At 33.1% G+C, this 16,710-nt stretch overlaps 1 protein-coding gene across 1 annotated transcript in view; it reads left to right on the top strand.

Annotated features, from left to right (window-relative positions):
* Positions 1-16,710, top strand: part of SYCP1 (synaptonemal complex protein 1) — a 108,396-nt gene that overhangs the window by 35,733 nt on the left and 55,953 nt on the right. The window contains exons 14-17 of the mRNA XM_025994682.2: positions 145-329; positions 1,519-1,586; positions 6,317-6,378; positions 15,837-15,941. Of these exons, the coding sequence (XP_025850467.1) occupies positions 145-329; positions 1,519-1,586; positions 6,317-6,378; positions 15,837-15,941 (420 nt within the window). The remainder of the gene's footprint in view (positions 1-144; positions 330-1,518; positions 1,587-6,316; positions 6,379-15,836; positions 15,942-16,710) is intronic.

The following is a 16,710-nucleotide window of genomic DNA, read 5'->3' as shown; positions in this document are numbered from 1 at the left end:
GTGGTGTAAAGGAGGTGGGTGATAAGAAGAAAGGGAAGGACAGCAAATCATAGAAGCAGAGGAGTTCAGGTTTTTTTTTCTTTTTTCTTTTTTTTCTTAAGGCCCGTGGATTATAGCATTTGTTTTTTACTTTATTTCATTTAGAGTACTCAGAAGGCTTTAGAGGAAGATTTACAGGTGGCAACACAAAAAATATATCAACTCACTGGAGAAAAAGAAGATCAGATGGAAGAATTTAATAAAGCTAAAGCTGCTCATTCATTTGTGGTTACTGAACTTAAAACTTCTATCTACAACTTGAAAGAACTATTGACAACAGAACAGCAAAGGTAAAAATATTTTTATTTAGTTGAATGGAAACAATTTATTTCCAATATTCATTGTATTCTCTCTTCTTTGTCAACTGAACTCTAATTCTTATAACATTGGAAACCAAGTCTCTTTTTTAATGTAAAAAGTGGGAATACATTTTAAAAGTTTGTATTAGGTAAGCAGGTTTCCTAAGAAAAGATAGCAGGTGTTCTCTGGGATAGTTGCCATGCATACTTTGCCACAGAATCAAGCTATATAGCTAATAAGCTCATAATGCTGATGCAGTGATAGAATATATTTAATTAAGTTGTAGATTATTTATTAGCTTCATAGAAATAACTTCCTAGGGTGTGGGTTTGTTTTGCTGGGGTCTGTAACCTTTCTGATGATGTATGACATTAGTAACTAGCCTGGAACAGAGTAGATATTCAAATACTTTTATTAAAATAATGAATATGATTATATAAAAAACTCATTTACATTTCATCTGAATAACAGTTTGTCTAAAACTTGGATTAAAAACTTACTCTGTTTTCATACTTTGTATTTATAAAGTTGTGTTAAGAGGCCTAAGTAATTATTTTTTCCCATTAACATTAGGGTTAATTAAGTTTGGTAGGATGCAAGAGAGGTAGATGCAAACTCTTCTGTAAAGTCATGACCAGTATTTCTTCTCTACTGCTTATGTATAGAAAGAAAATCTAGCTTTTCTAAAAAGTTCACCTCATCTTGTGTATTCTTGATTGATCTTTCTAAGCAGTTTTCAAATTTTGCAATTGTAATAGATATCATCTGTTCCAGTTACCTCAGTTTTATAGAGGAGACCAAAACCTGGAGGAATTAAGTGAATTGCACAATTCTCACATTTATATTGTTCCTAAGGCAGAATTCAATGTAATAATAGTTACATACTCAGTCTCTTTCAAAGTTCTAAGGTGTATTAATTTGATTATCATCAGTAGCTAAGAGATAAATTGTCACCATAAGCTTTAAGGTTTTTGTGCAGATGAATTAATATACAACTATGTATTTATAATAATGTCTTCTTTTGAAGTGTTATGCATGATAGATACTCAAAAAATGTTTAAAAATTGAATGAGTGAATCCAAGATATATTGTTAAATTGTACCAATTTTAGTTACAAGATGAATTCTGATTAAAAGAATGTTTTACATTGTAAACATTTTGTAAAATATATTTTACAAGATTGGAAAAAAGTGACGATCAATTGAAAACACTTACCATGGAGCTTAAGAAGAGATCAAGTGAACTGGGTAAGATTTAGAGAATTAGAATTAGAGAATAACATATGTACATGTGTACATATACATGATATTAGCTGATTATGAAAAATTATTTAAAAAACCCACTGTTTCAGAATAAAATATAGTTTCTCCTCTATCATTTATAAATAACAATTATTTTGTAATTTTTAATTTGATTTTTCAAAGACAGAAAATTTAAACCTTAAGAAAAACTATTCAGTTCCATTTTGCAATTCATAGATATCTAGAAATGTAAGGAACCTAAGAGATGTTTGTAGTCTGTTTTTCTTATATTAGGATTTAGAGGCTTTAATAATTCTTGCTGGAAAATGTCTCATATTTTAATTGAATTTTAAAATTTTATTGATTTGTCATGTTGGATTATGAACTATTTATAGGAAAATGCTACCCTGTTTTGTCATATGGTATTGCTAATATTCAACAGATTTCATGGCCAAACGAGAAATTCTATAGTTATTTTATAAATTAAAGGACCCATTAATTAGCTAATCCTAATAACTCCTATGTTTCATATTTACAGATAGGTACAGATGAGGAGAATTACAAAGATATAAAAACATTTTTTCCAATTTTGGTGAAAAGAATGATTATTTTTAAAAGATTTGTTATGTTTAGAAAGAGAGAGAGGGAGAGCATGTGCAAGAGCAGGGTGGGGGGCAGAAGTAGAGGTAGAGAGAATCTCAAGCAAACTCCTCTCAGTGTGGAGCCTGACATCGGGCTTGATCCCATGACCCTGAGATCATGTCCTGAGCTGCAATCAAGAGTTGGGATGCTTAACCAACTGAGCCACCCAGATGCCCTGAAAAGAATTATTTTTATAAGTTAAAATAACTCATGAATTGGCTGGTGTTTTTCTAGACTATACAACTTTCTGTAGGCTTTATTACTAGCTTTGGATACTTGTATAATTAAAATAATTGCAAGAAATTTTGCCTTGTCAGGATGTTTGGTTAAACTTTTGAAACTTATTTATGCTTTCCCTTTGGCAATGCCTAATTTCTACTATAGACCACAATCTTTGAACATCCAAAATTGTATTATACAATGATAAATACTTTCTTTGGTATTACTTTATATTAGAGTGATTATAAACACATTTTTCATCGAATTTTTAAATCTTCCTTCAATTAAGTGTTGTATATTAAGGAATAATTTTAGTCCTTAAAATATCTTTAATGGATATTTATTTGTAATGACTCAGTCTGTTATTGCAATTAAGTGGCACTTATTGTCAGATTAGCAAACCAAATGCATAAGGTGATTTTCCTTACAATAGAGCAATGGATTAAGAAAAGTTTGCATAAGGAATTCTTCCAGAACTGTGAAGCAGTTCTGTGTATGTTTCTTAGCATCATCTCAGGTGCTGTGGGAACATATAAAAGATGTAAAATACTATGCTCTTGAAGAAATCTCTAATTATTGTGAGAGAAATGTTGAACACATAAAATCATTAGAGCAGTGTTTCCAAAATGAGGGGATGAGCAAGAATTCAATTAGGATAGGGGAAGGAATTATTGGAACTTCTATTTATTTTATGCTTTTCATATATTTTATAATGAATATCACAATACACATATTTATATTTTAAAACTTTATATGAGAGTCGCTTAGGTGGCTCAGCAACTGAGTGTCTGCCTTTGGTTTGGGTTGTGATCCTGGAGTCCCAGGATAGAGTCCCACATTGGGCTCCTTGCATGGAGCCTGCTTCTCCCTCTGGCTATGCCTCTGCCTCTCCTTCTCTCTGTTCTCTCGTGAATAAATAAATAAAATCTTAAAAAAAACTTTATATGACATATAAATATGTATTTGTGTTTTATACATACTTATATATTTGCGGTGAATGCTCACAGATTTGTTACTGATGGATATGTTTTAATGCTGATGATAAGAGGAAGCCAAAGGTATCACTGTGGACTGGAGAATTGGAAAAGACTTTGTAGAAGAGGTAGATTTTAAAAGTAAACTTTCAGATATAAAGAGGCTTTGGATAGTTGTAGAGAATGGTGGAACATGGAAAGCATTATGTGTAGGAGAGCAGCATTAACAATGATGTAAGTACTCAGCATTAGGCTATTTCCTTCTTTGGTTAAAAGTATTGTTTTCAAAATCAAAATCTTGGATGATACTCTTTTTTTTTCCCCACTTATCTTTCACTTCTAATAGATTATCTAGTTCTTCTGTTTCTAACTTTTATTTATTTTTATTTTTTAAAGATTATTTATTTATTCATGAGAGAGAGAGAGAGAGAGAGAGAGAGAGAAAGACACAGACACAGGCAGAGGGAAAAGCAGACTCCATGCAGGGAGCCCAACGTGGGATTTGATCCTGGGACTCGATCCTGGGACTCAGTCCCGGGACTCCAGGATAGTGCCCTGGGCCAAAGGCAGGCACCAAACCGCTGAGCCAGCCAGGGATCCCCTGTTTCTAACATTTAATATCTACTTCATAAAACCTACCTAATGTAATTCTATCTTTTGAATCATTCCGTTTTTCTTCATCTCTACACACTTAGAACAGTTCTAGTCCCTATTTCTTCTTTCCTGGTTTTAAGATCCCAGCACATTCTCTTAGTCTACCAGAGGGATGCATGTGAGTAACATAGTGAAACACAAATTGTGTTTGGCAGATTAATCATCAAACCACGCTTCAGATTGCCCTCATTTGTCCTCATTTTTGTTCATCCCTTGTTGTATTGAATAGAAGACCAGCGGAAGCTTTGCCTTATTTTCATAACCTTTTTCTTACTCCAGTAGCCCTTATTCTTATTGCTTTGTTTCCTGATTACACTTTGCATTCTTCCTTGATGACATATTCTTAAGCTAACATTTTGGTTAGAATGTTCCTCCATCAGCCTCTGTCATTTCCTCAGCAGTCTCAGTCACTGACTCACACTAAGACCACTTTTTTTTCTGTGTAGTTAAGCCTGCTCTACCTATTATATCTTGGTATTAGGTCTGGACCACATGCCTCTGACCAGTAATAATTGTAATAGCTTGAGAATTGGTACTTTTGTTTCCAGGCTTGTCTCCCTTCTGTTCCTTCTTTGCACTAATGCTAGAGTGTTCCTTTAAAAATACAAATCTGACTATTCTGTGTTATAAATTTAAGAGCCATCTCATTGCTTGAGTTCAGACTCTCTAAATATCACCTTTTTTTATTGCTCATTTAAGAGTATGGTAGTGCAGATGAAGCGAGTTAAAACCAACTGTAAACACAAAGTCTTTGTCAATTTATTCTCAGTTTTTGACTTGGGACAGTTTACTTCATATGTCTTCTCTCTTCAGTTTAGTCTAATGTTGCTCTAAACAGGTTTTTACTCCTGTGGTCATTTTTCTATGTACCCTGTTGCTTTTGCTCTGTTAGGTAACAGATTCACCCTCTATTTTTAATCAGTCCTTAAGTTTGAAAAAATTAACTCTTTTTGTGTAAAATGAAATGTGCTTATTAAATAAGCTTTGCATGTGACAGGCTTTTCTTTCAGATTCCATAGTGACATTTTATATTTTGTTGATTTTTCCTTAAAAACGGTGGGCAATTGCAAATTTTTTGCTTATTTTTAATGTACGGAGTCTGGGAAACTTCTAGCAAGTCTCTCATATCTTCAATGATTAAAACATGTAGCAGTGAGGGAGGACACTGTTTTGGATACAACAAAATTTTAGGTTACCGACATCATTTGGGAACCTTGTAGGCAGTTAAAAAAAATCTAATAAAGGAAAGAAAAGCAGGAGGTTTGAATTGGAAAGGTTTTAAAATTAATTAGCTTAAATAAAGTCTTAAAAATTAATTAGCCTAATACTGAATTAATAGAAGGTAGAAGGAAAAGCATTATAGAGTGTTATTATTTAGGGTAGAAAAAAAGGATGTCAGCAAAGAAAATAGGAGTAGGAATTAGAGAGGATAGGAAATGCAAATAATGCAAGGTTTTGAAAATGACAGGGAGAAAAGTAGAGAGTAGTTAATAGCATCAAATATCAGAAAGCTCTACAATAAAGAGGACTGAGAATTATTACACAAAATGGTTATTGATCTTTGAAATCATAGTTTTTATTAATGTAATAAGATGTGATATGTAGCTTTAGTTTTGCATGGGTCTGAGAAAGAAATGTGTAGATAACAAAGAGGAATTTGTCTGCGAAACAAAGTAAGAAATTTGACAATAGTATGAAAGGGCAGAAGGGTCAATCAGGTTTTGTTTTGTATTCAAATGGATGTTTAGATGGGATGGGGGAATTTAAAGATTCCTCTACAGAGGTTCCATGTATATCAGTAATAGAGCAACTAAAGTCTCAGAGGAGGTAGGAACATTGAGGTCTAGAGTACAATAGTCAGAATTAGCTTGAGAAAGTGGATTGCTTCTCCTTTTTAGTTTGAAGAGTAAGAGTAGATATTTAGATAGTGATGAAGTAAATGTAAAGGCACATGCTGGATGACCTCATTCCAAATATATTTTATATAGATTCATTGCTTGTTTTGATTAATGAACTTTGAGTTCATTTGTGGAATTCCACTTTATAGAAACAGAAACATTCCTATTAATACTTATCTATTATTTTTGCATTAGTTCCGTTTGGACTTCCTCTATGCTTTATGGTGCTTTAATTGGACTAAACCATCTCTTGGTTTTTTCCCTTTTAAATGATGGTATTTTTATTTCTTGTCTCTCCTTTCATGTTCTTTTAATCTGACTTTTAACATCTTTTGTTTGTTTATTTTAGAAGAGATGACTAAGCTTAAAAATAACAGAGAAGTAGAACTTGAAGAATTGAAAATAATCTTGGTAAGTATATAATTTCTCTTGTTAATACAGAGCAGTTACTTTTCAAAGTAATATTGAATCCACTGACTTAGACTCTCACACTATAGATGTTTTATATTAGTGTTTTCAGCTAAAATATAAAAAAAAATTGTGTTTTAATGAAGTCACATTCTTAGTTGTACCAAGTTTAATACATTTTGAAAACTGTCTTGGTGAAGTTGTTTATATTATTTGAGTGTGTGTTGACATTACATTTAATTAAATATTAAATATTCATGTGATACTACAGATTTACTGATAGTAAGTTTGGTATGCCTTTGATACCTTTAAGCTACCAAGCTACAGTTTTGAGGAAGATATATATGTTATATATTCAGTAACTATGTTTAATATTCAGATAGAATCATGTTTAATGAATTTGTTAAGATAGGCTTCATTATGTTTTAATTGATTACAATATACAGAGCACGGGCAGCAAACTTTTTTTTAAAGAACTAGATAGTAAATATTTTAGGCTTTTAGTCTACATACAAAATGTTAATTTTCTTCTCCTCTTTCCACACCTCCCTTCCCCTTCTTGTCCTTTTCCTGTCTTTTATTTTTAACGAGCTTGTAAAAATATAAAAATGACCCTTAGGTTAAGGGCCTACAAAAAGAGACTGTAGGCTGATTTTGTCTGGCAGGCTGTAGTTTGCTATATAATACTGTTTATGATTACAGATACATGATTTTGGGTTTAACCTATTGTATCTCTACTTGATTTTGCAACTCCTGGTTCTTCTGCCTCTCAGGAAGCATTATTTCCAAATGCTAATTCTTTCTCCATTGAATTGCTTTACTCCAGCTCTTGTGAATAATAATGTTTATATTGCTTTTAGATTTGATAATGCATACTTATTTTTTTGTTATACTTTAAGTCTCACCTTGAATGTCAGTTTAGGAAAACTCTCTTGATATTATCTATAAATCCCTCTTATCTAGTTTAGGTCTCTGTATGGCCTATGCCTATAGCCACCCTGAACTTTTCCTTTATAGCACGTATCACAAATGGAATTAATTTATTTTGGTATAATTGTTTAAAGATTTATTCACCCTTTTGACTCCCCCATACTTAGCAAAACAGACTACAAACATCTCTTAGGTTCCTTACATTTCTAGATATCTATGAATTGCAAAATGGAACTGAATAGTTTTTCTTACGGTTTAAATTTTCTGTCTTTGAAAAATCAAATTAAAAATTACAAAATAATTGTTGTGCCTCAGTTTTCCATCTATGAAATGGGGAAAATAATTGTACAAATCTAATGGGGTAGTTATAAGGAAAAAATAAAACAATATATTTAACCATTTGACAAACATATACTGACTTTCTATTATGCTATACTCTGGGGGTATAATTGGGAGCAAATGGATGCATATGCTGCTTGCATGGGTCTATAGTCATGAAATAATCATACTTAAATATAAGCAATCATTCAAAGATAATATTAAAGTGGTGACAAAGGTAATAAAAAATTAATTCATAGTGCTATCAGGCCTATAATAAAGGGATTTGAACTAGTTAGGTAAGGAGAGCCTTTTTTTTTTTTTTTCAAAAGTAAAGATTGAACTGAAATCCAGATAAGGAAGGGAAGAGCTTATCCAGAAGAGAAAATATTATTTGTAAAGTTCCTTTGATAGGAAGGAATATGGTAAGTGCAATGTGGAGTGAAAAGAAGAGAGTGGTACAAAATGAGGCTAAAGAGTTAAGTAGTAGGAGTGTGGCAATTGATGGCCTTTTGAATCATATCAAGATAGTTTTGTATTTATCCTAAGAGGAATGGAAAGCTCTAAAGAATTTGAGTAGAGAGTGGCTTAGTTTGCATTTTGAAAAGCTTATTTGGCTTGTAATATTGAGAACAGTATATTAAGATACAACAGTTAAGTAGACAGACAACCGAAGTAGCTAGAGGAGAGATTGATTATAACTTAGGCTGGGAGGTGGTGGTGAGAAAAAGTGGATGGTTTTGAGAGATATTTAAGATTTAAATACTTTGGATTGATCTAGGGGGGGTATTATCATTTGTTGAAAAGATTCCTTTTCTTTTTCCATTGAATTGCTTTTATACATTTATAGAAAAATCAATTGGCCATATTTGTATGGATCTGTTTCTGGACTATTTCTGTTTTCTTGGTCTATTTGTTATCAGTTCACCAATATATCAGTGTCTTGATTATTGTAGCTTTATAGTTAGTCTTAGATTTTGGTAATGTGATTCCTCCAGCTTCATTATTTTTCAAAATTGTTTTAGCTATTACAGTTCCTTTATCATATAAATTTTCAGCTGGTCTGTATCTAAGAAAATTACATCAGAATTATAATAGTAATTGTGGGGGGATCCCTGGGTGGCTCAGCGGTTTGGCGCCTGCCTTTGGCCCAGGGCACTATCCTGGAGTCCCGGGATCGAGTCCCACGTCGGACTCCCAGCGTGGAGCCTGCTTCTCCCCCCTCCTGTGTCTCTGCCTCTCTCTCTCTCTCTCTCTCTCTCTCTCATAAATAAATAAATAAATCCTATAATAGTAATTGTGTGAAATCTATAGATCAATTTGGGTTGAATTGTTATGATTACTTATGTTGAGTCTTCTAATACATGAACATGGTATCTATTTGTCCTTGAATCTTTAATTAGCATTTTGTAGTTTTCAGTGTATAGATCTATTTATGTTACATTTATACCTAAGTATTTCCTTTCTGAAAGGTGTTTTGCATTTATTTAAAAGTGTCTTTCCAGTTGTACTTTGCTAGTAGATGGGAAATGATTGCTTTATGCACTAACCTTGTATCCTGCAGTCTTCCTAAAATCATTTGTTAGTTCTAGGAGTTTTTTGCACATTCCTTATAATTTTCTATGTAGACAGCCACTTTGTCAGCAAATAAGGACAGTGGTAGTTCTTTTATTCTTGTCTAACTGTACTGGATCAGACTTCTAATATGACATTCTTGAATAGGAGTGGTGAGCATGTACATCTTGGATACTTTGATCTTAAGTATGATGTCAATTATTATTATTATTATTTTTAGAAATGCCCTTCTATTCATAGTTTTTTTGACAGCTTTTTTTTTTTTTAAGATTTTATTTATTTATTCATGAGAGACATAGAGAGGCAGAGATATAGGCAGAGGGAGAAGCAGGCTCCATGCAGAGAGCCAGATGCGGGACTTGATCCTGGGACTCCAGGATCATGCCCTGGGCCAAAGGCAGGTGCTCTACTGCTGAGCCACCCAGGCGTCCCTTTTGACAGCTTTTAATGTGAATCTATGTTGAATTTTGTCAAATGCTTTTTTCTGTGCCTTTTGATACAATTATGTGGTTTTTCTTTTTCAGAATCTTAATATGGTATAGTACATTGATTTTTCAAGTATTGAACTAGCTTTGCATTCTTGGGATAAATCCCAGTTGGTGTGGCATATTTTTCTTTTTCTACATTGATGAATTTGTTTTATTAATATTCTGTTGAGGATTTTTGTTTTAGTGTTCATGGGAAGTCTATAGTGTTCTTCGATTATCTGGTTTTGGAATTAGGCTGTTACTGGCCTCAGAAAATGAGTTGGGAAGCATTTCTTTCATTTCCATTTTTTTGAAAGGGATTTTATAGAATTAGTGTTATTTCTTCCTTAAACATTTGGTAGAATTTTCTGGTGAAATCATCTGAACCTAGAGACTCTTTTTTGGCAAGATTTTAAACTATGAATCTAATGTCTTTAATTATTATAAAACTATTAAGTTACCTGTTTTATCTTAGGTGATTTTGGTAGTTTGTGGTTTTTAGGGAATTACTCCATTTCATTGAAGTTGTCAACTTTCTGTGCATAGAGTTTGTAGCATTTGTTATATTTTGAATGTCTATGGAATCTATAGTATTTACCCTTACTTTCATTACTAATATTGGTAATTTGTGTATGCTCTCTTTTTTCTTTGTCAGTCTTGATAGAAATTTATTAATTTTACTTTTCAAATAACCAACTTTCCATTTTGTTGATTTTTCTCCGTTTTTCTATTTTCAGTTTCATTGATTTCTGCTCTTTACTATTTCCTTCCTTCTATTTGCTTTGGGTTGTTTATTTTGATCTTTTTCTAGGTTCTTAAGATAGAAACTTAGATTGTTGTTTTGAGACCATTCTTTTCCAAAATGAGCATTTAATGCTATCAGTTTCCTTTAATCGTCTCTTTAGCTGCATCCCACAAATTTTGTTATATTTTCAGTTTCTCTTGATTTCTTCTTTGACCCTGGGGTTATTTAGAAGTCTGCTATTTAATTTCTCCATGTATTTGGAGACTTTCCTGTTTTATTTCTGTTATTCATTTTTAGTTTAATTCCATTATGATCAGAGAATATATTATTTAAATTTATTAAGGATATATCTTAGTAAATATCTTAAATGTTCCACATGTACTTGTAAAGAATTTGTACTCTCCTATTGTTAGGTATAGGGTTGTATAAATGTCAGTTAGATTCAGTTGATTAACTGTATTGTGAAAATCTTCTGGTTTTTTTTTTTTGTCCCTTTTTCTATAATTGAGAGAGAAGTGTTAAAATCTCCTTTTTTAAAAAAATATTTTATTTATTCCTGAGAGAGAGGAGGGGGTTCAGAGACACAGGCAGAGGGAGAAGCAGGCTCCACGCAGTGAGCTTGACGCGGGACCCAATCCCGGGTTTTTTGGACCGGGCCCTGGGCTGAAGGTGGCGCCAAACTGCTGAGCCCCTAGGGCTGCCCATTCTATTTTGATTTAGTAATGTTTCTTTCTAATTATGTCAATATTTGCGTCACATATTTTGAATTTCTATTATAAGCCTCACATTCATATATAACTATTATATCTTCCTGACAAATTGATCTTTGATCATTATTAAATATCTCTTTTTATCTCTGATAGTATCCTTTTGTCTTTTTTTTTTTTTTTTTTTAGTATCCTTTTGTCTTGAAGAAAGTTTATGATTTGCATGGTACTTCTTTCAACTTATATTAGTCTTTATATTTGTAGATACTTGTGTGTGTGTATATACACATATATATGTATATGGATCTTTATATTATTGTTAGAGTTAGCTTTTTAAATCACAAATATGATCATATTATATGCTGTATTGAAATTTTAAATAGCTCCACATTGCCTATAGATAAAATTCAGACTCTTTAAGTACAATTAGTAGGTTTTTTAAAAAAGTTTTTATTTAAATTCTATTTAGTTAACATATAGTATATTGTTAGTTTCAGGGATAGAATTTAGTGATTCATCAGTTGCCTCTAATATCCACTGCTCATTACATGAAGTGCCCTCCTTAACGCCCATCATTCAATTACTCCATACCCCCACTCATCTCTCCTCCAGCAACTCTCAGTTTGTTTTCTATACTTTAGAGTCTCTCATGGTTTGCCTCTCTCTGTTATCTTATTTTTCCTTCCGTTCCCCTATGTTCATGAGTTTTGTTCCTTAAATTCCGCATATGGCTGAATTCATATGGTATTTGTCTTTCTCTGACTTAATTCACTTAGGATAATACCCTCTAGTTCCATCCACATCATTGCAAATGGCAAGAGTTCATTCTTTTTGATGGCTGGGTAATATTCCATTGTGCATATGTATGTGTGTGTGTATATACATATATGCATACACATACACACACCACATCTTTATCCATTCATCTGTTGATGGATATCTTGGCTCTTTCTATAGTTTGGCTATTGTGGACATTGCTGCTCTAAACATTTGAATCACTATTTTTGTATCCTTTGGATAAATACCCAGTAGTGCAATTGCTGGGGTGTAAGGTAATTCTATCTTTAACTTTTTGAGGAAGCTCCGTACTGTTTTCCAGAGTGGCTGTACCAGCTTGCATTCCCACCAAGAATGTAAGAGGGTTCCCCTTTCTCTGCCTCCTTGCCAACATCTGTTGTTTCCGGAGTTGTTAATTTTAGCTATCTGACAAGTGTGAGGTGGTATTTCATAGTGGTTTTTATTTGTATTTCCCTAATGCCAAGTGATGTGGAGCATTTTTTCATGTGTCCAGCAAGAAGTTGCTGCGGCAGAGGTCAAAGAAGTTTGCTGCCTATGTTCTCCTCTAGGATTTTGATGGATTCCTGTCTCACATTTAGGTCTTCCATCCATTATGAATTTATTTCTGTGTATGGTGTAAGAAAATGGTCCAGGTTCGTTCTTCTACGTGTGGCTATCCAATTTTCTCAACACCACTTGTTGAGGAGACTGTCTTTTTTTCCAGTGAATATTCTTTTCTGCTTTGTCGAAGATTTGTTTGCCATAGTGTTGAGGGTCCATTTCTGGGTTCTCTATTCTGTTCTTTTGATCTATGTGTCTGTTTTTGTGCCACTACCATACTGTTTGGGTGATTACAGCTTTGTAATAGAGCTTGAAGTCCAGAATTGTGATGCTTTCAGTTTTTCTTTTATTTTTAAAGATTGCTTTGGCTATTTGGGGTATTTTCTGTTTCCATACAAATTTTAGAATGGTTTGTTCAGCTCTGTGAAAAGTGCTCGTGGTATTTTGATAGGGATAGAAATAGTGAATGTGTAGATTACTTTGGGTAGCAAAGACATTTTAACGATATTTGTTCTTCCAATCCATGAGCATGGAACGTTTTTCCATTTCTTTGTGTCTTCCTCGATTTCTTTCATAAGTGTTATATATTTGCCAGAGTACAGGTCTTTTGCCTCTTTGGTTTATTCCTTAGGTATCAAGATTTTTGGTGCAGTTGCAAATGGGATCAATTCTTGGATTTCTCTTTCTGCTGCTTCATTGTTAGTGTATAAAATGCAGCAGACTTTTTTTGTGTTGATTTTATATCCTCCAACTTTATGAGTTCCTGTATCAGTTCTAGCAATTTTTTGGTGGAGCCTTTTGGGTTTTCTATATAGAGTATCATGTTGTTTGGGAAGACATGATTTAGATGCCTTTTATTTCTTTTTGTTGTCTGATTGCTGAGGCTAGGACTTCCAGTACTGTTATATAACAGTAGTAAGAGTGAACATCACTGCTGTGTTCCTGATCTTAGAGGAAAAGCTCTTAGTTTTTCACCCATTGAGAATGATATTCACTGTGTCTTTCATATATGGCTTTTATGATGTTGACATATGTTCCCTCTATCCCTATATTGTGGAGGGTTTTTATGAAGAAAGCACACTATAGTTTGTCAGATGCTTTTTCTGCATCAGCTGAGAAGGTCATATGATTCTTGTCCTTTCTTTTGTTAATGTGATGTATCATGTTGATTGATTTGTGGATGTTGAAGCACCCCTGCAGCCCAGGAATAAATCTCACTTGGCCATGGTGAATAATCCTTTTAATGTACTATTGGATCCTATTAGCTAGTATCTTGTTGAGAATTTTGGCAACCGTGTTGATCAGGGATATTGGCTTATAATTCTCCCTATTAGTGGAGACTTTGTGTGGTTTTGGGGTCAAGGTAATGCTGGCCTCAAAGAATGAATTTCAAAGTTTTCCTTCCATTTCTATTTTTGGGCACAGTTTCAGAAGAATAGGTATTATCCTTCTTTAAATGTTTGCTAGGATTACCCTGGGAAGCCATCTGGCCTTGGACTCTTGTTTGTTGGGAGATTTTTGATGACTAATTCAATTTCCTTGCTGGTTATGGGTCTGTTCAGGTTTTCTATTTCTTCAGGCTTCAGTTTTGGTAGTTTATGTTTCTAGGAATGCATCCATTTCTTCCAGATTGCCTAATTTGTTGGCATATAATTGCTCATGATACTTTTTTAATTGTTTGTATTTCTGTGATTGTGATATCTCCTCTTTCATTGGTGATTTTAAAGATTTGGTCCTTTCTCTTTTCTTTTTAATAAGTCTGGCTTGGGGTTTATCAGTCTTAATTTTTTCAAAGAACTGGTTCCTAGTTTTGTTGATTTGTCCTACTGTCTTAAAAAATCTTTATATCATCTATTTCTGCTCTACTCTTTATTATTTCTCTTCTCCTGCTGGATTTAAGCTTTATTTGCTGTTCTTTTTCCAGCTCCTTTAGGTGTAAAGTGAGGTTGTATATTTGAGACTTTTCTTACTTCTTTAAGAAGGGCTCTATTGCTTTATAATTCCCTCTTAGGACCTCCTTTGCTGCATCCCAAAGGTTTTGAGCTGTCATATTTTCATTTTCATTTGCTTCCATGTATTTTTAAAGTTCTTCTTTAATATCCTGGTTGACCCATTCATTCTTTAGGAGGACGTCCTTTAATCTCCATGTATTTGTTGTCCTTCCAAGTTTTTTTTTTAAGATTTTATTTATTTATCCATGAGAGAGAGAGAGAGAGAGAGAGAGAGAAAGAAGCAGAGGCACAGGCAGAGGGAGAAGCAGGCTCTATGCAGGGAGCCTGATGTGGGACTGATGTGGGCGTGTTTCCAGGATCACGCCCTGGGCTGAAGGTGATGCTAAGCCACTGAGCCACCTGGGCTGCCCCATTCCAAGTTTTTTCTTGCAGTTGACTTCAAGTCTCATAGCATTGTGGTGTGAAAATACTGAGGTTAGGATCTCAGTCTGTTTTGTACCAGTTGAGTCCTGATTTGTGCCCCAGTATGTGATCTGATCTGTTCTGAAGATTGTTCCGTGTGCACTTGAAAAGATTGTGTACTCTGCTGCTTTAGGAGGAAATGCTCTGAATATATCTGTTAAGTCCATCTGATCCAGTTTGTTATTCAAAGTCCTTGTTTCTCTGTTGATCTTCTGCTTAGATGATTTGTCCATTGCTGTGAGGTGTTATTAAAATCCTCTACTATTATTGTGTTATTATCAATGAGTTTCTTTAATTTTGTTATTAATTGATTTATATATTTGGCTGCCGAGTTAAGGAGTGTTAAATACTGTAAATATTTACAGTTGTTACAACTTCTTGTTGGATAGACCCTTTTATTATGATATAGTGTCTTTCTTCATCTCTTATTAATCTTTGGTTTAAAATCTAGTTTGTCTGATACAAGGATGGCTACTTAGGTCCATCCTGAGGGAATAAAGTAAAACCATTTCATAGGAAGAATGATAATAGAATTAGAGATTATAGAATAGTGAAGATAAAATATTTGTTAGCTGTCATGTAAAAAAGAAATTAGAGTTATGTGACTAAGGAAGGCAGAACAATGATCATTGCATGAAAATTATAGGGAAGCACATTTTAGTACAATATAACGAGAAGCAGGATTGATGAAATAGAGAGTGACTAATAAATTTAATAAATTGGAGTGATTTATACATAAGATAAAGTTTGAATTCAGTAACCTGTATTTTTTTTTAATAAAAAATTTCAGGGCTCTGTCCATTGTCATATTTAGTTTTGAAATTTACTTAATTATGACTTGTTTTCTCATTTTGAAAAAATTTAGCCAAAGAGATACTGATAATTCTTTTTGCTACAGTTAGACATTTTGATTATTTTGCATACATGTGTGCTTTGGCTGTCATGATTTGTTAATGTTCTTAAATAGGCAGAAAACCAAAAGCTTTTAGATGAAAAGAAACAATTTGAGAAAATTGCTGAAGAATTAAAAGGAGCAGAACAAGAACTAACTGATCTTCTCCAAACCAGAGAGGTTTGCTTTAAAAAAATACATTTTTCTTTCCAACATTTTATTAGTAGAGTACATGTTTACAGAATAGATTGTGGTATAGTTGTTAGCTTTGTGAGAGATTTCTTCACAAAATTCCTTTCAAAGGACGTGTTCATGCTACATATAATATACTAATGATTGTTTGAAACCAGTCTAAAGAATTTTCATATTATAATGTGGGAGAGAAAGGTCAACATTGAGATCTCAATAGATATCAGTAGTATGCATAATGCTATGGTTTATAACAATCACATTTTCGATTTCTTTAGTATTTCTTAATTTATACATTTGAAATTTCACCGTTCTTTTTAATTTTTTAAGTTCTTTTTTATAATTTTATAGTGTTTTTACTATAATTTTAGAATAGATTTTTTATTTAAAAGAAGTATTTTTTTAGCATTATATTGTAACTATCTTTTTATTATAAGAACAGCTTAGATTTTTTTTTAAAGATTTTATTTATTTGAGCATGAGCAGAAGTGGGGGAGGGGCATAGGTTGAGAGACAGGGACAAGCCAACTCCATGCTGAGTGTGGAGTTGGAGGTGGGGCTAGATCTCAGTTCCTGACCATGACCTGAACTGAAGTCATATCCTTAACTGACTGAGTACCTAGGCACCCCCAGAAGAGTTTAGTTTTTAAGATACTGCCTGATTTCATTAATTAATGTATTTTTTCTTAATATAACATTTTAATTGAGATTAATTACCTGGTAGAGCAAAATTGATGAAAATATTTTATATGTGAACATG

The sequence above is a fragment of the Vulpes vulpes genome, chromosome 8 (assembly GCF_048418805.1).
Source record: "Vulpes vulpes isolate BD-2025 chromosome 8, VulVul3, whole genome shotgun sequence".
Lineage (NCBI taxonomy): Eukaryota > Metazoa > Chordata > Mammalia > Carnivora > Canidae > Vulpes > Vulpes vulpes.
This window is presented reverse-complemented; position numbering and strand designations above follow the sequence as displayed.